Source organism: Vespa mandarinia, chromosome 24 (genome assembly GCF_050613455.1).
Source record: "Vespa mandarinia isolate Hongniang chromosome 24, ASM5061345v1, whole genome shotgun sequence".
NCBI classification, from domain to species: Eukaryota; Metazoa; Arthropoda; class Insecta; order Hymenoptera; family Vespidae; genus Vespa; species Vespa mandarinia.
Genome location: NC_140833.1, coordinates 1,828,937 through 1,854,539, shown reverse-complemented (window position 1 = coordinate 1,854,539; position 25,603 = coordinate 1,828,937). Strand labels below are relative to the sequence as shown.

At 28.8% G+C, this 25,603-nt stretch overlaps 9 protein-coding genes across 18 annotated transcripts; 6 read left to right on the top strand and 3 right to left on the bottom strand.

The window, feature by feature from the left end:
• Window positions 1-379: 379 nt before the first annotated feature.
• LOC118442833 (small ribosomal subunit protein mS39) lies at window positions 380-3,640 on the top strand. The gene is made up of 10 exons (XM_035868998.2): window positions 380-670; window positions 939-1,110; window positions 1,194-1,391; window positions 1,497-1,753; window positions 1,856-1,964; window positions 2,069-2,405; window positions 2,494-2,696; window positions 2,767-3,102; window positions 3,183-3,398; window positions 3,482-3,640. Exons 1-10 carry the CDS (start codon window positions 642-644, stop codon window positions 3,638-3,640), a joined length of 2,016 nt encoding a protein of 671 aa, XP_035724891.2. The 5' UTR covers window positions 380-641.
• Window positions 2,466-12,053, bottom strand: mor (SWI/SNF- related protein mor). 7 transcript variants are annotated; one of them, XR_014983535.1, is made up of 12 exons: window positions 11,626-11,742; window positions 11,087-11,206; window positions 10,850-10,963; window positions 10,302-10,666; window positions 9,992-10,216; window positions 9,591-9,886; window positions 9,194-9,503; window positions 8,370-9,121; window positions 7,935-8,245; window positions 7,459-7,816; window positions 3,008-3,086; window positions 2,466-2,604 (listed from the first exon to the last, which is right to left on the bottom strand). XR_014983535.1 is itself a non-coding variant. In XM_035868992.2 (12 exons), exons 2-12 carry the CDS (start codon window positions 11,814-11,816, stop codon window positions 7,466-7,468), a joined length of 2,958 nt encoding a protein of 985 aa, XP_035724885.1. In that variant the 5' UTR covers window positions 11,817-11,869; window positions 11,989-12,053; the 3' UTR covers window positions 7,346-7,465. The 7 variants fall into 7 exon arrangements, 6 of the variants coding, with proteins under 6 accessions (XP_035724882.1, XP_035724885.1, XP_035724884.1 ...); XM_035868992.2 differs by lacking the exons at window positions 2,466-2,604; window positions 3,008-3,086 and adding exons at window positions 11,807-11,869; window positions 11,989-12,053 and having other exon boundaries at window positions 7,346-7,816; window positions 11,626-11,729; XM_035868989.2 differs by lacking the exons at window positions 2,466-2,604; window positions 3,008-3,086 and adding an exon at window positions 3,482-4,102.
• Window positions 4,096-6,981, top strand: LOC118442838 (uncharacterized). The gene is made up of 4 exons (XM_035869006.2): window positions 4,096-4,779; window positions 4,898-5,228; window positions 6,152-6,357; window positions 6,508-6,981. Exons 1-4 carry the CDS (start codon window positions 4,277-4,279, stop codon window positions 6,737-6,739), a joined length of 1,272 nt encoding a protein of 423 aa, XP_035724899.1. The 5' UTR covers window positions 4,096-4,276; the 3' UTR covers window positions 6,740-6,981.
• Window positions 11,970-12,835, top strand: LOC118442841 (uncharacterized). Of its 3 annotated transcripts, none has more exons than XM_035869010.2 (2): window positions 11,970-12,106; window positions 12,400-12,835. In XM_035869010.2, exon 2 carries the CDS (start codon window positions 12,413-12,415, stop codon window positions 12,818-12,820), a length of 408 nt encoding a protein of 135 aa, XP_035724903.1. In that variant the 5' UTR covers window positions 11,970-12,106; window positions 12,400-12,412; the 3' UTR covers window positions 12,821-12,835. The 3 variants fall into 3 exon arrangements, with proteins under 3 accessions (XP_035724903.1, XP_035724904.1, XP_035724902.1); XM_035869011.2 differs by having other exon boundaries at window positions 11,996-12,115; XM_035869009.2 differs by lacking the exon at window positions 11,970-12,106 and adding an exon at window positions 12,122-12,319.
• A 50-nt stretch (window positions 12,836-12,885) lies between these two features.
• LOC118442839 (methyltransferase-like protein 25B) lies at window positions 12,886-14,576 on the top strand. Its single transcript, XM_035869007.2, has 4 exons — window positions 12,886-13,506; window positions 13,581-13,932; window positions 14,001-14,098; window positions 14,214-14,576. The coding sequence occupies exons 1-4, from the start codon at window positions 12,931-12,933 to the stop codon at window positions 14,445-14,447; spliced, it is 1,260 nt and encodes a 419-aa protein (XP_035724900.1). The 5' UTR covers window positions 12,886-12,930; the 3' UTR covers window positions 14,448-14,576.
• On the bottom strand, window positions 14,515-15,921 carry LOC118442840 (uncharacterized). Its single transcript, XM_035869008.2, has 3 exons — window positions 15,704-15,921; window positions 14,858-15,574; window positions 14,515-14,770 (listed from the first exon to the last, which is right to left on the bottom strand). Exons 1-3 carry the CDS (start codon window positions 15,761-15,763, stop codon window positions 14,615-14,617), a joined length of 933 nt encoding a protein of 310 aa, XP_035724901.1. The 5' UTR covers window positions 15,764-15,921; the 3' UTR covers window positions 14,515-14,614.
• A 1,148-nt stretch (window positions 15,922-17,069) lies between these two features.
• LOC118442836 (ornithine aminotransferase, mitochondrial) lies at window positions 17,070-19,427 on the top strand. 2 transcript variants are annotated; one of them, XM_035869002.2, is made up of 5 exons: window positions 17,070-17,268; window positions 17,566-17,688; window positions 17,848-18,152; window positions 18,242-18,572; window positions 18,711-19,427. In XM_035869002.2, exons 2-5 carry the CDS (start codon window positions 17,611-17,613, stop codon window positions 19,302-19,304), a joined length of 1,308 nt encoding a protein of 435 aa, XP_035724895.1. In that variant the 5' UTR covers window positions 17,070-17,268; window positions 17,566-17,610; the 3' UTR covers window positions 19,305-19,427. The 2 variants fall into 2 exon arrangements, with proteins under 2 accessions (XP_035724895.1, XP_035724894.1); XM_035869001.2 differs by having other exon boundaries at window positions 17,434-17,688.
• A 1,381-nt stretch (window positions 19,428-20,808) lies between these two features.
• LOC118442837 (ornithine aminotransferase, mitochondrial) lies at window positions 20,809-23,426 on the top strand. Its single transcript, XM_035869004.2, has 5 exons — window positions 20,809-21,365; window positions 21,514-21,818; window positions 22,127-22,327; window positions 22,496-22,721; window positions 23,006-23,426. Exons 1-5 carry the CDS (start codon window positions 20,987-20,989, stop codon window positions 23,170-23,172), a joined length of 1,278 nt encoding a protein of 425 aa, XP_035724897.2. The 5' UTR covers window positions 20,809-20,986; the 3' UTR covers window positions 23,173-23,426.
• LOC118442835 (uncharacterized) lies at window positions 23,398-25,598 on the bottom strand. The gene is made up of 3 exons (XM_035869000.2): window positions 25,314-25,598; window positions 25,099-25,224; window positions 23,398-25,026 (listed from the first exon to the last, which is right to left on the bottom strand). Exons 1-3 carry the CDS (start codon window positions 25,464-25,466, stop codon window positions 23,398-23,400), a joined length of 1,908 nt encoding a protein of 635 aa, XP_035724893.1. The 5' UTR covers window positions 25,467-25,598.
• Window positions 25,599-25,603: the final 5 nt, after the last annotated feature.

Genomic DNA, 25,603 nt, shown 5'->3' with positions numbered 1-25,603 from the left:
AAATATCGCGATTTAATCTCAACTGCTTTTATTTAATGAACCGTAACGCGCTTGATTTGATACACGTAGATACCATATTGTAAAGCGCGCTTATTTAAACTGCAAGTAGAGTGCAGCACATGTAATATCTTTTATTTTCATATCTCTCGATAATGTATATTATGTAAATGAATGTAAATGAAATTTTATATTGATTTATTTTTTATGTATATTTTATACGTAATTACATCGTTTATATGTTAAAAATTTTTAATTTAATATTTAATACATACATATATATATATGTATATACGATTATCGATGATCAAGCATAGTATTTTGACAGATAGAATTAAATGTATGAACAAACAATTATATGTATTATATATTTGTAAAATTGATTTATAATAATCGAATGACCATGATTAATGAAGTAAATTTCATATTTGTATTTCTTGGAAATTTTAACATTATTAAGCCTGTATATAGGCAACCAAATAACTGAAGGTGTATGAATGGCAATGCTTTTGTGATAATGTGATTACCAATCGAGGCTTTTAATATCGTGAAAGAATTAGTTTACAACGTGCTGAAATTCTAACCTATCTATATTCGAAAAAGTTCATTTGTGTTCTTGAATTTTTGATAATAGAAATAACGTAATGAACGCTTTAACAAATACATCATGCCGGTATGTGGTTATGTTTTTTGAAAAATCATACAAATGTATCCAAATATATATATATATTACGTAGTTATTTTTATTTGATCTATTTTCGAGGGACTTTCAAACTTTCATTATACTTAATTTAATATATATATATATATATTTTTTTTTTTTTCAAAGAAAAAACTTTAATTATCACCAATTGTTGTTATTATATTAACATGTCAATATTTTACTATCGTAAATAGTGTTTTATTTTATTGTATTGAAAAAATATTATTATACTCTATAGGGTGACCAGTAAAATTATAAGACGATTGCAATCCTCGTCATCTATAGCATCTTCTACAGCATCTTCTACAGCATCTTCTACAGTATCTTCTACAGTATCTTCTACAGCATCTTCTACAGTTGATATTAAAATACCAGATAAAATAGAACGTGGACCGACAGATATTTTAAGGGTTTGTAAAAATTATAATACTTTTCCATCCTTTTTTTAATCTTGATAAAATGTAAAAAAAAATATTTATTATATGTTTTATAGGCTCTAGAAAGAACTATCTCCAGAGATTACTTTACTCCACATTATAAATATTTTGATGATCCATATTTAACGCCTACATCCAAGCATGCTCAACGTCATTATGCATTATCATTTGAATCTGGCAGAAAGACAGGAATGTGGGTTCATCAAGAACATGCTGACTTATTCAAACAGAATATTGCTGATCCCGTTATAGAGGTAAGTGTGATTTTAATTGTTATTAAAATTATATTTAGATTTTTCTGTAAGTTTATAAAATTAAATTTATATTACATTATATATATATATATAAAATGTTCATAGGAATTTATGCCACCAGTCATATATACAAAAAAAGAAGAAGTTTCAGAAGAAATATTGTTAAATACAATATCAAAAGGTAAAACAGTTGAGGCATTAGAAATATATAACTTATTGGAAGAAAATGTGTCGATAAAAGCTAAGCAATATCTTTTAGAATTGTTATGCTTTTCTAATAGTTCAAATCTTAAGCAATTTACCTTTCAAGAAGAACGCTTTTACATGTTTACTGAATATGAAACGAGAAAATGTAATTGGAAGTATGTATTCTAAGGGAAACACTAATATTTTCCTCATTGGATAAATTAAAGTCTGAAAGAGTTATTGTATTTTTTTATATTATTAATTGTTGTTAATTTTAGAGAGGTAGAAGAAGTTGAAAAACTATTTAATTTCTTGATATCGCAAGATGCTGAAACAGCTGCTGCTGCGTACAATACTTTAATATGTGGCAAGGCTAAATATTTACAGGTATAATATTTTTTCATAATATATATATATATATATATTACATGTATATTACATTTTTTGTAAATTTAAAAACTAGAGGTATTAATATCTAGTATTTTTCACAGGCACGAGAAGCTTGGTCGCTATTTGTTCAATGTAAAGAGAAGAAAATACCATTAAATGTTAGCGCATATAATGCAATAATAAGAATAATACCATATGTGAAAGAAACTTTGATAGAACCTGAAAATGAGATATTAAAAATATTTAAAGACATGAGTAATAATGGCATACATCCTAATTTAGGGACATTAAATTCCTCTTTGGAACTAATTTACACATTGAAATCATATAATATAGCAGCAAAATTTACATATTCTTTATTGGATATATTTAAATCATTAGAAATAAAACCATCATTAATCTCGTATTGCCATATACTTTATTTGGAAAATCAAAATAGTAAGACAGTTTATGTTATATTTATATGAAATTACACAAAATAATGTTTTTCTTACTAATTAATTATATTTATTATTTTTGCATTTAGGCGAATCCTTAATCACAATTTTAGAGAATATGTTAGATGTATTAGAAATGGAGACCATTGAATTTCGTGATATTAAAGATATTAACTTCTTTCCTGTTGCAATGGAAATAGCTAAAAAAGAAAATAACTTGAAAATAGGAGATAGACTGCATGCACTTCTTTTAAAAGATGACAATTATAAATTTCTTTCTAATGCTTATTTTGTAAGTTTTTGAGAACTTTTAATTTCAATCTATATATATATTATATAATATTTGTTTTATTCATTTTTAGGAGAATATCTACTATCGACACTATGTTAACTTAAAACTGAAAATGCTACCGATAGAAAAGTTCTTTGAGTTTTATTATGAATTAAGTATGCATGTTTATATACCAGAAATGAGCATTATGGAAAACATTTTAACAATTTTACAACTTCAATCGAAAGAAATTATTATGGAAAATTTACCAAAACTCATGTCCCAACTAAAAATATATAATATGTTACAAAATGAACATTTAATACAAATACCTTTAGATATAGCTTCTCATTGTGATATTGAAAGTGAATCTCCACTTCATGAAGTATTTGCAACATTTGCTTTGGATATCTGGCATGATAAACAGGTTAATGAATTTATTTATACTTTATTTATGATATTTTATATATTGAATCGACATTATATAATAATATTTATTATTTTCAGTTAAAACGCTCAAGTATTAGACAAGTTGTATGGAATATTGGAGTATTGAAAGATATAATTTTGCTGTTGTTACGTGCCAATTGGTATGATAAAGCATTAGAAATATTATCTTTTATAACATCTTGTGAAGGATCTGTAATGGGTATATTAAATGCCGATCAAATCAATCAATTATTAGAAATTTGTATTTCACAAGGCTATGCACCAGTTGCTCTTGTAAGATATATATATAATTTTTATATATCATTAGACTTTATACATATATATATTCAAATTGTATATAATTCGTTGATTTTCAGCTTTTGATCAAATGTGCAATGATATCTGGTTTAGAAGAGACTCCTTTAATGGCTAGAAAAATATATAATGTTATTCCACTTACTATGGCTGAGAAAAAGAATTTAATCAGTTTAGTGGGAAATGATGTATTTCAATCGGAACTATCTGATCAGTACTAATTCTATAAATACATAATGAACAGTAGTCTGTAACCTTTTTATTGGATTATACTGATCCATAAATCTATTAACTATTTCAAAATTTTCTCTTGTAACTATAGATATATTAGAATGAATTCGTTAAATGAGCATATACGTGTCCCGTGATTTTATATTTATTAATAATAAAAATATATATTGTCTAATCTCTTTTAATGAATAATCTATAATATTAGTGCTTATAAATAGTCGGACGTATATTAAACTATATAAAATTTATTCCATGAACAAACTGCATATATTTTAGCGAATGTTATTGATATAATTCAGTAGCTTTGTCCCCCTAAGGAATGTAAATCACATGCACGATCGACATGTACATCGTAATGTCCTTGTCCCTTGAGTCTCGATCCCGAACGATTAATGAATTAGATTGTACGATGGTGGGAGGCTGTAATCCCTTGTCACTCAAATAGCTATTTCCTGCATCACACAGCATAACGTCATAACACTTTCATCTGCTTTAAAAACTAAGACAGTCATATCTGGTCTCATTCGACCAACTTAGAGAGAAATAAAGAGAGAGAGAGAGAGAGGATCTATTTATTGCATTTGATATTTTTAAGAATTTAAAAAAATATATAAGAGAGGAAGACTATGCGGCTTACATTAGAGTCTATACGTGAATTGATTATGAAAGATGAATCTGACGTAGTGATTAATAGTGTAGAAGAAGAGCCAGGATCAGGAAGAGGAGATAATTACACGTCAATGTTATATCGTGTTCGTGCAAAAGGCAAGAAACAATTGAAAAGTGGAGAATGGGATAATTGGGAACGTGCAATAATTTATAAAGTTTTGCCTCAATCAAAGGAACGCAGGGAAGCTTTCAAAAGTGAATTGCTATTTCGTAATGAAGTAGCATTTTATACATACGTTTGGCCTGCTTTAAATCAGATGCAGTTAAATGGTAAAAAAGTTTTCAATGGCATTGCTAAAGTGTATGCCGCAAGAGCTGATCTTATAGCAATGGAAGATTTGAGGGAAAGAGGTTTTAAAATGGCAGATAGACGGAAAGGTCTCAAATTTGAACATTTAAAGCTTGTATTGAAGGCTCTGGCTGGTTTTCATGCACTTAGTCTTACATTAAGAGAAACAAGGTAAATCTAATCTATCTGATTTCTTATAAAGGGTACAAATATTGCTTTTTCTTTTTTTCTTTTTTTTTTCTTTTTTATATTTTATTTAATTAATTATTTATTTCATATGCTCACAAAGACCGGAAGAATTCTTAAAATTATCAAATCCAAATGATGGTAAAGGCATACAAGAAGTATTGTTTCGTATTGAGAATGAAGATTGGTATCGACAATATTATAAGACTGCTGCAAATAATGCCATAAGAATGGTATCCGATGGTCTTCCTGCATGTATGGAACACAGGAGAGAAGAAATTATGGAAAAGTTAAATGCTTTTTTAAATGACAATGTCTTTTTTCGTACAATGAGCGAACTTGCTGCGGCACAGGGTCCACTCACTGTATTCTGCCATGGTGATTGTTGGATTAATAATATCCTTTTTCGAGATCAACAAGATTCAGAAACTGAAGTAAGTTTTCTATTGACAAATAAAATAAGCATATAAGATCATGCAATAGGAGTAGAATATATATTGTATCTATTCTCCTTTGAATAATAATTAATTTAAATAGAAAAAGAAATAAAAAAATAGAACAATATTTATTTGAATTTATTTTTATTATATAAATTTATAAGTTTTTTTAGTCTAAAAAATTTCCTATAATTATCATTAATTTTTATACGAAAGATCTCACTTTAATCATTCAGCCTATAAGGCTTTGGAATCTAGAATGTAAAAGAACATATATATATAAAAAAAAAAGGAAGAAAGAAGAAAAAAAGAAAGATATTATTATGCATGATAATAAACACATTTTAGAATATGTCTTTGATCAAGATGCAAATAATTTCTCATGCTAACAATATGCAATATTTTATTTATTCATTTATATATATATATATATATATATATATATATATATATAATTATATAATTATATATATATGATAAGTAAATATCAAATATTCTTAAATATTCTCTTTTGAACTTTCTAATACATATGATATCGACATTATTTCATATATTCATTATCATTGAAAATATTTAATATATTTTATGAATAAGATTCGGTATTCATGTTTTCTTTTGTTTTTTTTTATTTTTTATTTTAAATATACTATTTTCTTAATTATTTTTATGAATGTTTATCTATAAATAAATTTATTTACACTAGTAAAATACTTTGCATTGGAATACACAAAAGGTATTTCTTAATTATAAGTAGATCAATTTTATGTATAAAATCGTTTTTATGTTCCGTGTGTTATTAATTTAGAATTTATCGTGGAAAAAAAAGGAAAAAAGATAGAAAGAAAGAAAAAAAAAAAAAAAAAAAAAAAAAAGAAAATAAATTGTATCCTCTATATGTTTTAATTCTTTAATTTTTTCAGGATATTTACTTAGTTGACTTTCAACTAAGTCGAGTTGGTTCACTTGCTCTTGATCTTGCAAATTTACTGTACTGCTGTACAAGTGGAGAAGTTAGACAGACATACATGACACAATTGCTTCAACATTATCATTTTCATTTGATGTCATCGCTCCATATACTTAATCCAGAGCAACCACCAAAAAATGCTTCTATTATATGGGAATTGTGAGTAAAAAAATTAAAGAATATGTTGAAGAAGAAAAAAAAAAATGCAATATTTCAATATACAACATGAAAAAGTAATGATGTGAAAAAAATGTGATAATAAACGAACATAGACGTTACACAATCATTCCTATATTCATTTCTGTTTAGACTGAATAAAGAAATGCGAAGATGTGGACGATTTGGTGTTGGTTTAGCTTTGGATATTTTGCCAATTAGTACGTGTGCAAGCGATGAAGCTCCAGATTTATATGAAAGAGCAGAAGCTGGTAAAGAAGAACGCAATACACGAGCACCACCACGACCACCACCACCAGGAGCTGAATGTGCTCGATTGATGACTGATTTAGTTTTGGAATTAATACACAATCATGCTTTATAGACTGATCGTAAAATTACCAAAAAAAAGAATTAAAAATATAAAAAAAAAAAATAAAACTAAAAAAAAAAAAAATAATAAAAAGTGAAACACTTCATAGTATTATAATAAGTATTAAAAATGCTTACTATTATTTTTATGGCTTTATAGTTTACAATGATTGATTTTAATGTAGACACTAATGGATTATTTGTGTTGTATGTATTTATATATGCAAAATTTACAAGCGCTAACGAGTAATTTGATTTTGAAAATAAGATATTTAATTAACAATATCTTTTTTTCATTCAAACAAACAACTTTTCAAAATAAAATTGATGTAATAGCAGCTTCTATTCATAGTTGTGATCTAAAAATTTTCAAAATAAATTTATAATTCACCGAGAAAAAGAAGATTAAGATAGTTCTTTTTTCTTTTTTTTTTTTTTTTTTTTAAATCCTTTTTGAATATATACTATTTGACTATGAATACAGGTACAAAAATCTATACAAATTTGGTAAAATAATTAAGAAATAAACATGAAAGAAAATATGATAATTAGAACGAATTAAAAACTGTTGTTGTCTGGTGTAATGAAGGTGATAGAATGTGTAATTATATAAGTGTAATTTATGTTTTTTTTTTTTTTTTTTACTATCCTACAGAGTGATATTTGAAACAATCATAACAGCATAGAGTTAATGCTGTTATGACTTGTCGCTAATATTTTAAAATAACTCACGATGGAGTTATGTCTGCTCAGGTGGAGTATGTTGTTGTTGTTCTTGGGCTAAACGTTGATGTGCCTGTTGTCGTGCTCTGAATTCAGCTGCTCTCAATTGTTCTAAATGAAATTGTTGTCTTTCGGTAATAAGTTGTTGTCTTTGATATTCGAGTCCTTCGCGTTCGCGTTCCATCGTTGTTTCTAATTCTTCAAAATGACGTAATTTAATTTCTAATTTTTTCATTTGAGTTTCAACCAGTAACGCGACCAAAGATTTTATTTTGCGTTCCTCTACAGCCGCCAAATGTTTCGCTTTCACGGCAGCAGCAGCTAATGCCGCCGCTGCTGCGGATTGTAATTGGGCATCTCTGACAACCTAATTTATTTATAAGGAAAATCTCTCATTAGTATTTTATTCGAGTAAATAATTCGATTAGTTAGTTGATTTTTATCCATACGTATTGATATTATATAATATATATAATGTAATTTACCTTATCCTTCTTTTCTTTTGCCTCTATAGCTTCAGCATCAATAGAAGATTTAGTATCGTCTTCGCTCTCTTTAGATTCGTCCTCTTTCTTCGTTATCTCCAATGGGGATTGTTCTACGTCCGATGAATCCTTTGATTTTTCTGGATCCTCTTTCTTTGTCTCTATAGAAGCTGGACCTGTTGAATGTGGAGAAGTAACTGCTGTTGCTTGGGTACCAGCTGTTGATGGCGTTGTAGTATCGTCAGGTGGTTCAGGTGGTCCCGTACCAGCGATACCTGATTGTGCAAGTCCAGCAGCTGGATCAAATTTTCCTAATGATCAAAAATTGTCTTTTCTATTATCGATCACTTTCATCGAGAGAGAGAGAGAGAGAAAGAAAGAGAAAGAGAGAGTTCTTGTAATAGAAATAAGTTATTTTATTTATAACATAATTACCTTCTGAATTGGCACTAGCTTGAACATTTCGCAAATGTTGATCTAATAACGCAGCTGGAACTTGATCTTTAATAGCAGCAAATTCTTCCATAGCAGCTTTTGCCGCACTAGCTGCCACCCTAGGATCTACGACTGAAGCCAAAAATGCGACCGTACTCATAACCGGATTTCCAGCCTTTGAGAAAGGTACCGGTTGATATGCAAGAGGTCCTAAACCTTCTGGACCACCTTCTTCAAGATACGGATCTTCTATGGGTAATCGTAAGAAATGTAATATGCACTCATCTTGCGTTCTAGAACCAACGTGTTCGCAGACTTTATTCCAATCATCTTTATGAAGTTCTAAACCTTCTAATAATAAAAGTGTTTCTTGCTCCGTCCAATCGCGCGTTGCCCCGGCCGCTTGTTTGTTCTTTAACACTGCTGGTTTCCTAGAATACTGATCAATTTTTAAACCAAAGTTTGTCATAGCACTGGCCGAAACTTTTTCTTCGACACCGAGCGCTGTAGTAGATTTCTTCTCGAGATCAAGCAACGTTTTTGCTGCCGATGGTTGTGGCGTTTTTGGTGGATTTGGATTAACTGGTGCAAGACCTGATGGAGTATCTGATAATACATGAAAATGAGATGTTGGGGGTGGACCCATAGGCGTTGGTCTGGATTCTGCATCTACTTGATAATTAATAAGACCCCATTGTTCCAGAAAAGCATGTACGCGCATAATCGCACAAACGTCACCAGCTAAATTGCGCCTATAACGATAATCAAATATTATTACGTAGCATTTAATTTATCATTGATAAATATTTTATATAAAATTATACCTGCATGCTGTCGATGTGATATATTCCGTCGGATTTAATCGATATGTATCGATCATAAAATTTCTATATGCAAGATAAATTTCTGGTGTTTTAGATTTGTTTTTGCCATTGAAGAATTCAGATAATGCTCTTTTTTCAATAGTATGAATTGAATTATAATCAAACCAAGCAGAATAACTAGGTACAACTATATGATGTGTCTGTTCCGTAACATTATCTTCTGGCTCATCTCCTTTGCCTCCTTCTCCTCTTTCTTTGCTTGTATCTCTTTCCTCTCTATCTTGAGTACCCTGAGAACTTCCTTTATCACCTAAGTCAATGGATTTGTATTTTCAAATATAACAATTTATGTCAAAGAACAAAGTATATTATGTTAAAAGGATTTTATTTTACAAACCTTCCATTGGTTCATCCAAATCTGCCATATTACCGGATTTAAGAGGTTGTAGTTCATTATCTTGTTTTTTATTTCCAGTTGATGCCAAACTACTACTTGTAGTTGCATTACTACTTTGACCTGTAACCGGTGGATTAGCAGGAGCAGCAACAACCTCTACAATCCGAGGTTCCGCTGGTGGATCTTCCATCCCTTGAGTAAGATCTTCTTCTTCGTCCCCACCACCGCGTGATTTTTTTGGAGTAGCTGCCGAAGAAGTTGATGAAGTGCTTTGTATATTTGATGGAGCCCTGCTACTGAACATATTATATTTAAACATCATAGTGTGCTACATTTGAATTCTATCTTTTTCCATTTATAATATATAAGCATTCTACAATGTCATTATATGCAACACAAACCTTTTGCGTTTTCCAACTTTTGGTGGGGGACTAGGTGATCTTTTTCTTTTTGGCTTTTTTCCCGGTGGTGGGTGAGCAGGTTGTGCCATCAAATCTTCTACTAAAAGTCTATATTTGTGAACTTTCTTTTGTCCACTATCATCTACCTCATAATCTTCTTCATTCATCCATTCATTATATTGATCTAAATCAAGCGCCCAAGTTGCCGATACCTTATATACCGATCTAAAAATATATGTTAAGTCTTGTAAGATAATTAATTGAGTCAAATTATAAAAGAAATTATAAACGAACGATGTATTAATTTTACCTTGTACTTGTAATATTAAGAGTTCCTTCAGGAAATTCCCAAGGAAGATCTAGAGTAGTCCAAGAGTCATAACTATCTGGGAAGTAGTACCAATGAAGAAGAACCGATCTTTCACGTCTCATACATGGTCGTGCACATTCTTCTTCCATTGGATCTACTGGTGGAAAAATAATATGTGTAGCATCTGCTTCATTTTCAACAACTGTGCCTTGATGTCGTCTTACTGCTTCTTTTACTTTTGTAGCTGTTGATTTATCGACGTCAGCTCTTACAAAAACGCTTGGTATAGTCAAACATCTATTTTGAGTTAAAGCACGCTCTGCTGCCATTAACATTTCTACTATACGATCCATACGAGATCCTGACTATACAGGGATAATTAAAAAAAGAAAAAAAAAAAAAAAAAAAAAAAAAAAAGAAAGAAAGAAATAAAAAAAATAATATTATATTGTACTATTAGATATAAAATATATCTTATGTAAAATAATATATACTTTTAAAATTTAGAAATAACTTTAACATATAAAAATTTATATCTAAAATAATACCTTTCCAACTGGAAAGTCAAATCTCCGCCATCCTTGTTCTTGCTTAAATCGATAAGCAGTGGATAGTATATGACACAAACCTCCTCCAGGTTTAAAGTCTAAGAAACATTTCATCTAGAGAAAATAATTATTACCTTGTCTGTACAATGTATATATACATACATATATATATTGTTACTTTTATATATATATATATATATGTAATTTGAATTATAATAAGTAATATATTATACATACTGGAAGTCTTGTCATAGGTGGTTTAGTTACATTTTTTCCTAAGTTATCCTCTTGAAATTGAAGTAATTGTACCACTAAAGTTGCTAAGGTTTTGTTAGTAGGAGGATCTGTTTGTACATACTGCAAGAAATATTGATAAATACAACTGTACAAAATTGACTTTAAAAACTTTATGATAGTTAACATAATTTGTACAATCTTGTCGTATGAAGTCATTCTATGCGATATTAAATATCATATGATAAGATATAATTATAACAATTTAAGATTTGAAACTTGAATCGCAGAAAGTATAATTTAATCATATGAAACTATGGAAAGAGTAAGTTAGCACATGTGCATATGCATACTGAAACAATTAGAAAAATATGGCATCAAAGTACATAAGTTTGGAATCTAAGACATAAAAATAAAAGATAAAATATCAAAATACATGTTTGACTATAAATTAACAAAAAAAACTAAAAGAAAATTAATAGCATTGTAAGACATATATAAAATGTTTCCTAATGAATTCGACGCCAACTATATGTACATACCTTTTTGCAATTTTTCAGGAGCCACTGTTTAACCCCATCAAGTTGTGCGAGAATTTCCGCAGAATCAAAAAATTTGGCATTGGGTCCTCCATCCTTTTTTGGGCCTAACGCAAGCATTTTGATTATAAATTTTATACCTACAAATTCTTCAAGAATAGTACGAACAATAACGCCGCGTTACTTGCAAACATGACACGCCTCTGAAGTTGGTTGTATCTCTTTACTTCTCAATTACTCAGCACGCCTACAAATTTAATTCTTGATGTTGAAAATTGAACCGTTAAAATTATTATTTTTACTATGAAAATGTAACTATGGTTATGAGAAAAGCCTGTGGTTATAATAATACGTTCGAATTATAACCTAAATAAAAATACAGATATGACATCGACGTGAAGAACGATGATTTTCGGATGATATGATTGGCCAATGTGACCGTTCAAATATGTCGGCCAATGCACTTCGATGGCGAAGGAAATTCGTAAGTAAGGTGATTAGCGAAGAAGCCGCTAACCTAAAATTCTTTGAAACATTATTTACATTTTTCTTTTCACCTTTACATTAAAATATTAAGATTTGAATATTTTTTAAATTTGTAATATGAACAAAAAGATTTTCTATCCGTTAATGTTACCTTTTATAAAATACAGAGCAATTATTATTATATTATAAAATATAATATTTTATATATAAAGTATGTAATGTAAACTAATTATCATTTTCGATGGGAGAAAAATTTGAAATGTTTATATAATTTAATTAATTATTTTTCAGATAAGACGCAATTATGTCTGAAAGAAAGGAGGACTTTGATGTTAATCAAGTTTTTGAAAATCTATTATTCGCGGAAGAGCAAGCGCAGAAATCTGGTTACACAGATGGATATGAAAGTGGTCAAAACAGATTATTGAAAGGATATCATCTTGGATATCATAGAGCTAGTTTAGTAGCTGCTCAATTAGGATATTATTGTGGTGTTATAGAGCAGTATCTTCATAGTAATAAAACTGCTAATGAGAAGGTTATATCGTTGGCCAATGAAATTTTAGATAATATTCATCATTTTCCTAAACATAACGACGATACTACAGATATTTTAAAGACTTTAGAAAATATTAAATTCAAGTATGTTAAATTTTGCTCTTTAGCAAAATTAAATCCTGTATATCCTGAAGCTAACAAACTTGAATTTTGAATCTTAATTTCTTTATATATATATATATATATATATATATATATATATATATTTTGTATATATTTATATATATATACAACTACACCAATTGTAAAGAATTTATTTATAAAATGATTCAATATATAGAACATTTCCATAAGGTTATAGATTTTTTAAATCTATATGAACAACTCATTGATTGTCATTTAGTTGACTTTATTAATGAAAAATTATGGGACAAATGTTTACCTGAATTATTAAAATTAGAACTTGAGAATGTTAAAACAATCAATGATATTTGGAAGGAAAATGAAACGGTTACTCGATTAAACGAATTTATAAAAGTTACAAAGTTATTGTCTTTGCAAGCATGTCCAATGATATTGGATTTTAAAGATATTCCACAATTTTTAAGTCTAGATAATGACAAATGGAAATTTAATGAAATAAAAAATGAAGATAAAGGATTCATGAGTAAAAAAAAGTTTCACGAGGTGGAAGCTCTTGGCCATGTTGTTGGACATATAGCAAATTCAACTAGAAGTTTAGTAATAGATGCTGGTGCTGGAAAAGCTTATTTATCAACATATTTAGCAGAAAGTTATAGACTACCTGTACTTGCAATTGATTCATCAGACTTATGTCATAAAGGAGCCATTTATAGAGCAGAAAAAATGAAAAAAATGGGAAAACAAACTTCATCTTTGGTATACTAAATAAATATTATAAATAGATTATTTTTTATGTTCTTACAATCATTATTAGCGTATATTATTTCTAGGTTAAATATGTAGTTACTAAAATTGACGATAACACAGATTACAATACAATGGTGAACAAACATTTTCCAAATTGGAATTTAAAAAGTAACTTGATTCTAACTGGATTACATACATGTGGATCTTTAGCACATTCTCTTATGAAAGTCTTTCTACAGAATGATAACTTTAAAGTAATTTGTGTTGTATCATGTTGTTATCATTTAGTAAACGAATCATTTACCAAAAGGATTAATTTTTCGAGAAATGCCAGAATGTTGGCACAACAATGTATAGAACGAACAAAAGAAGCCAAATCATTGTCACCATCATTATTCTACAGAGCATTGTTACAAGTACTTTTACATTCTATGGGTAAATTTAATTAATTTTATGTATAAGTAATCTATTTTCCTTAAATAATAATAAATGGATGTTTTCAGGTTTATATGATGTAAGAATAGGACGTGGGGGACCATTGTGTGATTTTCCAACTTATGCAAAATGGGCATTATTGAAAATTGGTATAGATGCCAAAAAAGTAAGGAATAGAGGAGTATCAGTAATTTACCATTATTTACTATAGTAGTAAATTTGTTAAGAAACGTTTTTTTTTTTCTTTTTTTTTCTTTTCTTCTCTATTTTTTTTTTTTTAGATACCATCGACTGAAATTTTAGAAGAATTGTACCGGTCTCATATACATTTTAAATTAAAATTGGATCTTTTCCAAATATTACGTATATATATAAGTCCGGTATTAGAGGCAGCAATTATATTAGACAGAGTAATATATTTACAGAACAGTAAGCAATGTTCGAAAACTGTTATTTTACGCTTGTTTAATCCTGTTTTATCACCAAGACAATATGCCATTGTTGCTATAAAATGAATTTCTTTTAGAAATTATCTTTGTAAAATAAAAATTAAAGAAATTGGTAGACAGCAATATATAAAAGAAATACTATGTTTATATAAACGAGCATTACTTTATCAAAAAATACATAATATGTGAAATTAATATTTCATTCAATTTTTTTTATATTCTATGAAAATAAGTTATGTATCATCTTCAACAGATTGTAAATAATCCATCACCGATGAATATCCTCCTTCTTGTGCTACAGGAGCTAAAATTCCTGTTGGTCGTAAACCATTCCTTGTCCTACATATACTACAATTACATAAATCTCTGCAAGGAGGACAGGCCCAGTTCTAAAAAAAAAAAATTATGTATATATACGCACATAACCATGTACATATTTATCCTATTTCACACAATAGAAAGTGCATTCAATTTACTGGATCTTGTAAGGCTTCGACTGCACTTTCTCCATATCTTCCTTGTAAGCAAGGCCCACAAAATTGGCCTCTTATACCAATACATTCTCCTGATCTACAAACTGTTTTTGTATCCAGAGTTTTTTGTCTACATTGATGACAACTTGTACCATATATTTTACAATATTTTTTTAGTGTACTTCGTTTTGCCACATTATCTAACATTTCCTGTGTTATCTTATCAACCGATGGTATGCTATTAGGATCATATGGAGACTTTGATACCTTGGAATATTTTTTATTGCTAAAAGATTCATCTGATAGATTATTATCATAATCATAATCATCATCGTCATCATCATTTTCTTCTTCCTTCTCATCAATATCACATACTCTCATTTTCATTAGATCAATACTCCTTTGGAATGGTTTTGCCCAGGGAAACAAAACTTTTAGTTTTGCTCTGTTCCTTCTAGGTACATTACTACTATTTTCATAATTATCAGAATCATTTAATTCATCACTTGTAGAATATTTAGCTGTGCTTCTGGTATTATATCGTTTACGTAATGGTAATCGTTTACTATTTTTAAAATCATTATCATTGTCTTTGTTGTGACTTATCCTTCGTTTTTTTCTGGGTGGTTCATTTTCAATATTCTCCTTTTCTTTTTGTGCTTCTTGTAAATTCTTCTCTTCGGCTTTTAATTTATTTACTTCCTTGAAAAATTCTGCAAACTTGAAGGAAAGAAATTAATTATTAGAAATGTAATTGTTGACAAAAAATAAATATACAATAATTGAAATTTATCAATGTTTTAGCTTTGGGTTAAATAACATTATAGAAAAAAGGATGTCTTTACTTACAATGGCATTCCTTTCAGCAATATTTTTTTGACGAAGTGTATCATAATCGTTATCGCTCATGTTTCATATAAACTAAATATTTATAGTAAATTTATTGTTTAATATAACTCTCTCTCACCTATCTTCAAAGCAAGTAGCACTTTTTAACTGTTCCGCATTATTTAAATTATTTGAATGAAAAGAAATACGAGAAATACCAATAAAATATCACCAAATAATACTAGATATCCTAATGATTTCTTTTCATAAATGGTCAATAAATTCAGCCAATAGGATGTTAATTTTATTTACAATCTAACGAGTATACTTTTGTAATTTGAATAAACTGACAATAGAGATTAATGTTTAACCTAATTATTGGATATTCAATCTAATTATCGAATTGAAAATAATTATTAAATACTTAAAAAAAATGTACATAATTTTGTTAATGCAATTATAAAATAAATGATATTTGAATTTTGTACAACTAAAGCAGCGCGTATGTTTATTGGTCCATTCAAATATTTACGCGTTAACGAGTATGCCAATGACTTCACAGTGAATAACGAAGATTAAATGATTGGTTTACAACTTCAAGTTAATCAAATGTGGTGTGCTCCTTATTTTACGTGATTATTTTCATTTATAATTTATTATTTATTAGTACGAACAATTTGTTATAAATGTATTTACAATTAAGATGCATTTCGATGCATTACGACGTATATATACCTATATATATATATGTACATATATAAATATATATATATAATTTATAAATTAAGTTAAATTATATCAGTGAATTTATATTATAAAATTCGCGGTAAAATAAATGAAATAATCGATGTATATGATTTGGATGTGTGTATGCGCGCGCGTGATTACATTCGATAAATGCATATACTTCACGTTGAATTTACTTTTTACTTTTTTTTCTTTTGTTTTTTAAATAAAAAATTATATCGATTTTAACATCAATGTTATCAATTAATCGATAAGCTAAAAAAAATATAATAAATATTAGCTTGACTCCTTAAAATTTTTTTCCTAATAAATAAATAAATAAATAAAAAGAATATATAAATAAATCTATATATATATATATATATATATGTATATATATTTATATTTAGTTATTATTAGTAAAAGAACGATATGAACGTTTTATATATAGAATGCATGCAAAATGATAAGTGCATATACATAATATTTCAAAATGCGAGAGAGAGAGAGAGAGAGAGAGATTTTAATTAAAATTTATAGAACGACGTTAAAGATCTTTGAACTTTCAAGAAAGTTCACCTTTTAACTATTATCTACAAGAACTGAAGCACATTTTCTTATCTATCATATGACGTGTGAGACGGGTAAATGATTTGAGAAGTAGCGATCACTATAAATACTAACACACGACAGTTCATTTCTATCCTTTGAGAACGTTATATTTAATGAGATTTTAACGATCGTACAAAAGTATTCAATTTGATTTAATTCGATTGAGATATTGTTCTGTGTTACAATCACGTTTATATCGTCCATCATTTACGAATTACTTTGATATATTTTTAATAGACAATACGAAGGTATTTTTGAATATATTTATTCGCCCAATTTAAATTTAATTTTTTACTTAGTTTATTATTCGATAGACGAATCGAATAAATTCCGATAAACGAAGAATAATTATAAAATATTATATACAATAGATCTTAAACATAGTATTGTATTTTTCGATTTATTCGTTACAGGAGAGAGAGAGAGATAGAGAGAAAGAGAGAGAGAGTGAGAGAAAAGAAAGAAGAAGAAGAAGAAAAAGAAGAAGAAGAAGAAGAAGAAACTATTTTTACGCTCTATAACTTCTCTATTGTTTCTGATTACAGTTATTCCATCCGTGAATATATCTCTTTAAATAAAATCAAGTAACAATGGAATCTCTGACACGAATGATACTCGGAAATCTTCGTTTTACTTCACAATCTAATCTGTTAAAAATTCGTAAACAAGTAAGTTAATTATATTTCCTTATATTTCGACCTTGAAATTGAAGTTTCGAATAAAAAGAGGAGAGAGAAAAGAAGCAAAAAAAAAAAACAAAAAAAAAGAAAAAAAGAAAAAAATATCTTACGAATAATATCAAAAAAATATACGTAATTATTTTGCAGAAATTACAATATCCCAGAAGTATTACATCACAGCAAGTATATGAACGGGAATCGAAATACGGTGCACATAATTATCATCCTCTTGAAGTAGCACTTTGTAAAGCCGAAGGAGTATACATGTGGGATGTCGAAGGGAAAAGGTATTATGATTTTTTAAGTGCTTATTCAGCTGTCAATCAAGGTCATTGCCATCCGAGGATTTACGAAACTATGATGAAACAAGCGAAGATCTTAACACTAAGTTCGAGAGCTTTTTATACAGATGTTTTAGGTGAATTCGAAGAATATATAACTAAATTGTTTGGGTACGTATATTAAATTTAATAGATCAAAAATAATAATAATAATAATATATATATATATATATATATTTATTTATTTATTTTAATTATAGATATGACAAATGGTTGCCAATGAACACTGGAGTAGAAGGAGGTGAGACGGCTTGTAAATTAGCACGAAGATGGGGATACACGAGAAAAAATATACCGCAATATCAAGGAAAAATAATATTCGCTGAAGGTAACTTTTGGGGAAGAACAATGAGTGCTTTATCCTCAAGTACCGATCCAAGTAGTTACAGTGGTTTCGGTCCATTTATGCCGGGTTTTGAGCTGGTACCGTATGATGATCTGGTTGCTCTTGAAAAAGCACTTGCCGATCCAAACGTTTGTGCCTTCATGGTCGAACCTATTCAAGGTGAAGCAGGAGTAGTAGTACCACGGGTAAGAGAATAAAAAGAAAGAAATATTGTCAAAGTGACGATGATCCTTGTGTATATTTTAATTTGTGTCTTTATTTATTATTTATTTTTTTCTCTCTCTGTCTCTCTCTCTCTCTCTCTTTTTCTTATTCTCTCGAAGAACGGTTATCTGAAGGGCGTTAGAGAGCTTTGTACAAAATACAACGTTTTATGGATAGCCGATGAAGTTCAAACGGGATTGGGAAGAACAGGGAAACGATTGGCCGTTGATCACGAGAATGTTAAGCCTGATATTTTAATACTTGGAAAGGCATTATCCGGTGGCTTTTATCCGGTATCCGGAGTCTTAGCCAATGATCCTATAATGTTAACCATAAAGCCTGGCGAACATGGGTCGACATACGGTGGTAATCCTTTGGGTTGCAAAATTGCTCTCGAGGCATTACGAGTTCTTGAGGAAGAAAAATTAGCTGACAATGCCGATAAGCTTGGTCCGATTTTAAGGAACGAACTTGAAAAACTTCCAAAAGATATTATCACGTTGGTCAGAGGAAAGGGACTTTTGAATGCTATCGTTATCAATGAAAAGATCAATGCTATGGATGTATGTATAAAATTGAAGGATGAAGGTCTTTTGGCAAAACCAACGCACGGTCATATTATTAGACTTGCTCCACCTTTAGTTATTACTGAATCTCAGATAAGAGAGTGCGCGGATATTATTTCACGAACGATATTGAAATTTATAAAATAAAATTTTATAAAATATCTTTTATATAAGCGTTCACACACATATGCCATGAGAGTGCATATTATACATATGTTATATATTTATGATATAGTTCTATAAAATAAATTTCTTTTCTTTTGCATTTAATTTCATTAATCATTTAATGAACAGTTACTCCTTATCACCGTATAAGAGATGTATTATACAAAAGTTTCCTTTCTTAACGATGTCTCGATTATTATCTCAAGTGTATTTCGTCATATATGTCAACGCTCCATCGTGCAACATCAAATATATACTTATCAGATTCTAATCGCTTTAATGATAATTCATTTATTAACGATGAATAATTATATCGTAGTTATACATCATATTTGTATTATAATCTTTAAGAAAATGCATTGGTTGTATATATATACATATATATATATATATATATATATATATATATATATATATATCCAAGTATATTTTTGCATTATTGACGAAGCACGATGTAATACATAAATAGCGTTAAATTAAAGCGCATATTAGATTACTATATTCCAATGTATTAATAACTCGTACGAGATAAGAAAACTCATTATGAAACTGATAGCTTTGTACTCTTGCCTGTTTGTAGTTACTAATATATAAAAAAAAAAAAGAAAGAGAGAGAATCTTAACACACACATATATATATATTTATTTATTTATATACATTGGGATATTTTGCAAAGTAATTCATACAATTTGTTTTTTTCCTTTTTTTTTTTTCCTTGTAACAATAATCATTATATGACAAGAACGCGTTAACATTCTTAATATGATTTACCTCCATAGTTACACTTGCTTAAATACTTATGACTTGAGGGAAGAATGACTGATAAGAGATAAAGAAAATTAAATATCGGATTGTAAAAAGTCATAAAAAGCTATGTTATCGTCATTCCGTTTGGAAAAATATCTCATTACATTATTAGCATATTTCTTTCGAAAAATCTTCAATATATTGCCCGGAGAGAATTGAAAAAACATGTGATTTTATAAAATCGTACATTGAACAGAATTTTTAATTTCTAATCATTATTTTTCATTATTTTTAATCGATCACGTTTCTTTTATAATTATAAATTAATTGTACTTAATGCTTTTTTTTCTCTTTTTTTTGTTTTCTTCTCATTTTTTCTTGTTTTCTTTTTTATTCGATCGATATAAACACATTTTAATGATCGATCGATTTAAGATATATTATACAGTTCTTATTTATCAATTGTGACATTGAACGATTTTAACGTATAAGATTATATTGTTTGTAATTATGAGTTTACTTTAGAACATTGGCGCCTTAACAAACACAAAGGCCCATTATCAGCGACTTTTGAATACATACGTACATCGATGTGGTATTTATTTTAAATCCCCTTTGCACAACTTTGTATACAAACAAGTTAGGAGTAAATAAGTTTCCCCCACTTATATCGTCCACATTGCTATAAATGATGGTACATTTTACGTGTTTCGTTAGAAAGTATCTCGCTGTATTTCTAGTTGATATATATGTATATGTATATATATATATATATATATATATATATATATTCCCTCTAATCACTTTTTATTAATATTAATATATTTTTAATAATTGAAACCAGGGTTACAGTAATTTATCATATTGATATTCGATTATATGTGTTGAAAAAAAAAGAAAAAGAAAAAGAAAAAAAATGCAATCTCTTAGACAAAGAATTCTCAATGTAACGAAGAAGATGTACGATCAAAAAAAAAAGTATCTGAGCACTCAGGAAATAATCGAGCGAGATGATAAATACGCTGCAAGACACTTCAAGGCCCTACCTGTGGTATTAACCAAAGGTGATGGAGTTTTTTTATGGGACAATAATGGGAAACGTTATCTCGACTTTTTAGCTGGTTTCTCGACCGTCAGTCAAGGTCATTGTCATCCACGTTTGGTCAAAGTCATGAAGGAACAGGCAGAAAAATTGACTCACACTGCAAGAGCTTTTTATACGGAACCGCACGGTGAATTAGGAGAATATTTAACGAAATTAATTGGCTACGATAGATTCATACCTATGAATACAGGTAACAAAAATGATTGTCTTTTTTTATAAAAATTATATTATCATAATATTAATTAATTATTTAATATAAAACTATATTAATTCAAGTGAGATTTGTTGCAACGTTACATTGGAAACTTCTTAATGTAACATTTCTAAATATTTATTAGGAGTTGAAGGTGGAGATACGGCTATAAAATTGGCCAGACGTTGGGGATATAGAATAAAAAAAATACCAAGCCAAAAGGCAACGATTGTGTTTGCTAAAGATAATTTTTGGGGCAGATCGTTAGCAGCATTGTCGTCATCGACCGATCCTAATTGTTACAATGATTTTGGTCCGTACATGCCACTATTCGATAAAGTACCCTATAATGATTTAACCGCTCTCGAAGCAAAATTTAAAGAAGATCCGAACGTTTGCGCATTCATGATGGAACCGATTCAAGGAGAAGCTGGCGTCATTATTCCGAACGTATGTCAAACGTTATTTCGTTTTTATGAAATTAAATATAAAATATGATAATACAAAATTGATTCGATTAATAGATCACGCGAGAATTATTTATTTTTTATTTAAGTTTTTTTTTCAACTCGCAGATTTATATCAAATCAATTTTGAATTGTTTATCGAACAACATTCGATATTGATTATATTTTAGAGAGTAGGTTGCGAATAATTATCATTTTTAAAAGCTCATCTCTATCCATAAAAATTTTTAAAGCTATTCTAAAACATTGAAATGTTTAATTTCGATTATTCGATTATTTCACTTTCTACAGGATGGATATCTAAAAGGTGTTAGAGATTTGTGTACGAAATATAACGTTTTATGGATCGCGGACGAAGTGCAGACTGGATTATGTCGAACTGGGAAACGTATGGCGATCGATCATGAAAATCAAAAAGCAGATATTTTGATTTTAGGAAAAGCACTTTCTGGTGGGATGTATCCAGTTTCTGGTGTCTTGGCGAACGATGAGGTATTTAAATTTATAAGACAAATAACATAATGATTATAAATGTTAACGATTTTCTTAGACGTTAAGAAAAATATTTTTTTTTTGTCTAACATCTGCATCCTTAAAAATTATTCGATATTATTTATATGAAAATGTGCACACACACGTATCAGTAATAATTTATTACAGATAATGATGTGTTTTGAAGCGGGTTGTCATGGTAGCACTTTCGGCGGTAGTCCTTTAGGGAATAGAGTTGCTTTGGAAGCAGTTAAAATCTTGGAAGAAGAAAATCTTGCCGAGAATGCTAGGAAATTGGGCGAAGTATTAAAAAATGAATTGAGTAAATTACCAAAAGATATTGCTGCGGAATTCAGAGGACGTGGTTTGTTAGCCGGACTTATTATCAATAAAGGTATACCCTCTTCATCTATTGTTTAAAAATATATGGCAATTAATAAAATAAGATATGGTAGAATTTGTATTCATTAAAAACTTATTAACTTAGACGATATTAACTTAGATTTATTAAACTAAACGATTTACGTTCATACGGTGCAATGATATAAAAAAATCTAATGCACAGTTAAAACTTATTTTAAACAATATTTTAATATATTATTCGTGTATCAGCTATTCAATATTTAAACATACAATTTTAAAACGATCATAATTTATGTTTTTTTTTTTTTTTCGTAGATTTCGCCTCAGGTTGGGATATTTGTTTGAAATTACGTGATGCGGGTTTATTAACAAGACCAGCACATGGACAGATTATCAGAATATCACCACCATTGACTATTACCAAAGATCAACTTGAAGAAGGTATACATATTCTTACGACGACGCTAAAAAATTATAAATAGGTTGTACAATTAAAAATGAAAAATAATTGCATTATATCAATAAGAATTACCAAAATTATTACCAAAATTGTTGTAATTGTTTTTATCTTTTTTTTCTTTTTTTTTTTTTTTTTTTTTTTTTACGATGATTATTTATAATACGAAGATTATTTTACATATACATTTAAAGGAATGATATATTATATTATCTGATGTATTTTATAAAAATTTCTTTTTATATTATAATTAAATATGTGAATCACTGTGCCTCTTCATATGTCTAGTTAAACTAAAAGCTTGAGAAAACATTTGATTGCATTGCTCACACTTGTATGCTTTTGTTCCTGTATGTAGATTTAAATGTCTCTTTAAATGATTCGCCAGTTTAAAACGTTTCCCACATAATCGACATTGATGTTGTCTCAGGGAAACATGCGAAGCCTCGTGATTTTTAAGATGACTTGATTGAGAAAATGTTTTTCCACATAATTTACATTCAAATGGTTTTACCTTCGTATGAATTCTTAAATGTTCCACCAAATTACCCTTTTGAGTGAAACATTTGTTACAATATTCACATTTATGCATCTTTATTGATTTGTGCATTTGTAAATGTACTTTTAAATTGTAATTTTGACTAAATCGTTTATCGCATATCTCGCATTGAACAAGATCTTTTCCAGTATGTAATTTTTCATGAGCTTTTAAATTTTTTATTAATCTAAATCGTTTCTTACACGTATTACATTGGAAACCCTCAAGTTGCAATACCTTTTTGGAATCACTATATATCTTGTTATGAGTTTTCATATGTTCTTCAAGATAAGAAGGATATGTAAATACTTTGTTACATAATTTGCAAAAATGTACATTCTTTTTAGTATGTAATCTCATATGCGCATTCAATTTACTTTTAGATGCATAAGCTTTTTCACAACTGTGACACTTATATGGTCTTTGATCGCTGTGAGATATTTGATGAGCAAGTAATTTGGATTTTTGACTAAATACTTTAGTGCATAATTTACATTTGTATTTTTTTGAATGCGAATTAGTTAATTCCTTTGCATCAAGTTTTTCCTTATAATTAGAATCGGATGAACATGCTTGATAATTATTTAAGATATGTCTACCTGTTTCAACATTTGGTGCTTTGGTAAATTGTAAATTATGCACATTTGTGACATCATTTTCTGAATGCATTATATTTTGAACACGTTGCGTACCACTTTCTCGAACATCATCGAGATGAATATTATCCGGAAAGTTTAAATTCTGCATTTCATTATTATCCACGTTAGGTCTTTGATAAGATAAATTTTCAATTGAATTATCGACAGAATTCATGGATCTTTCGTAGCTTAAATTTTGCGGTAGTTGATTAGAATTTTCGCAAATATCAATATTGTCATTGTCACAAGATATATCTATATTTTCCGTAGTATGCGCTATATTATGACATATTAATTGCGTTCTATTAGTAAATGTATGATTACAGAGAGAACAATGGAGCGCGCAAGCAGCTCTACTAGAACCATCTTCATTTACTGACATCATATGCATTACATTAGACGTAATTAATGGTGACAATTGAGTATTCTGTATACTATCGTTAGGGAGATTAGAATTTAAATGACTGAAATTAAGATATGTATTTTGAGACTCTATGATGTGCATATGTTCTACAGGGATATTTTCTTGTACGAAAGGTAAATGCAATCTATTATGAGCACACAATTCTTGATAACTCATAAACACAGCTCCGCATTCTATGCATTTTAAAGTTTTGTGTGAATTTTGTACTGGCATAAAACCTTGACTCTGCTGATACAGTTTGCAGCCTGATACAGTTGCATAGGAAGTTAAACCAGAGACCTAATGGATAAAACATAAACATATGATTTATTAAATTGTAAATAAAAGTATTAGAAAATATAAATATAATACCTTTAAAGCAGCCTGTCTTAAAGCCCTATCGGCTGCTCTACATTGTTCTCTGTACAAAAGGGCAGATTCTGCTCTGGTGACACATCTGTCACACATCTTTTCTGGTAATCCATCTCCTTGCCAAACCTACGACAAGGCAAAAATAAAGAAGGCAAAATAAAGAAATAACAATATATATATATATATATGAAGATTGTAACGTTATATTTATTTACTTCTAAACACGATAATGATCTCAGTTTGGCAGCGAGAGAAGAGCCTGCAGGTCCAACGAACAAACAAACCATTTTATCACCGTCCTCTCGCAAACACGTACGACACAATTTGCTGATATTTTCTCCATCGATTTCTTTAGTTACTATGAACATATTCGATTCAATTGAAAAATAAAAATTTTACGAGAAAATCCACATCACTTGTCAACAAGTTCGACAACTAAATTTCAAACGAAGGTTAGAGGTTATGCCGCTATAATTGTTTCGAAAACTTAAAGGTTACTATAGCC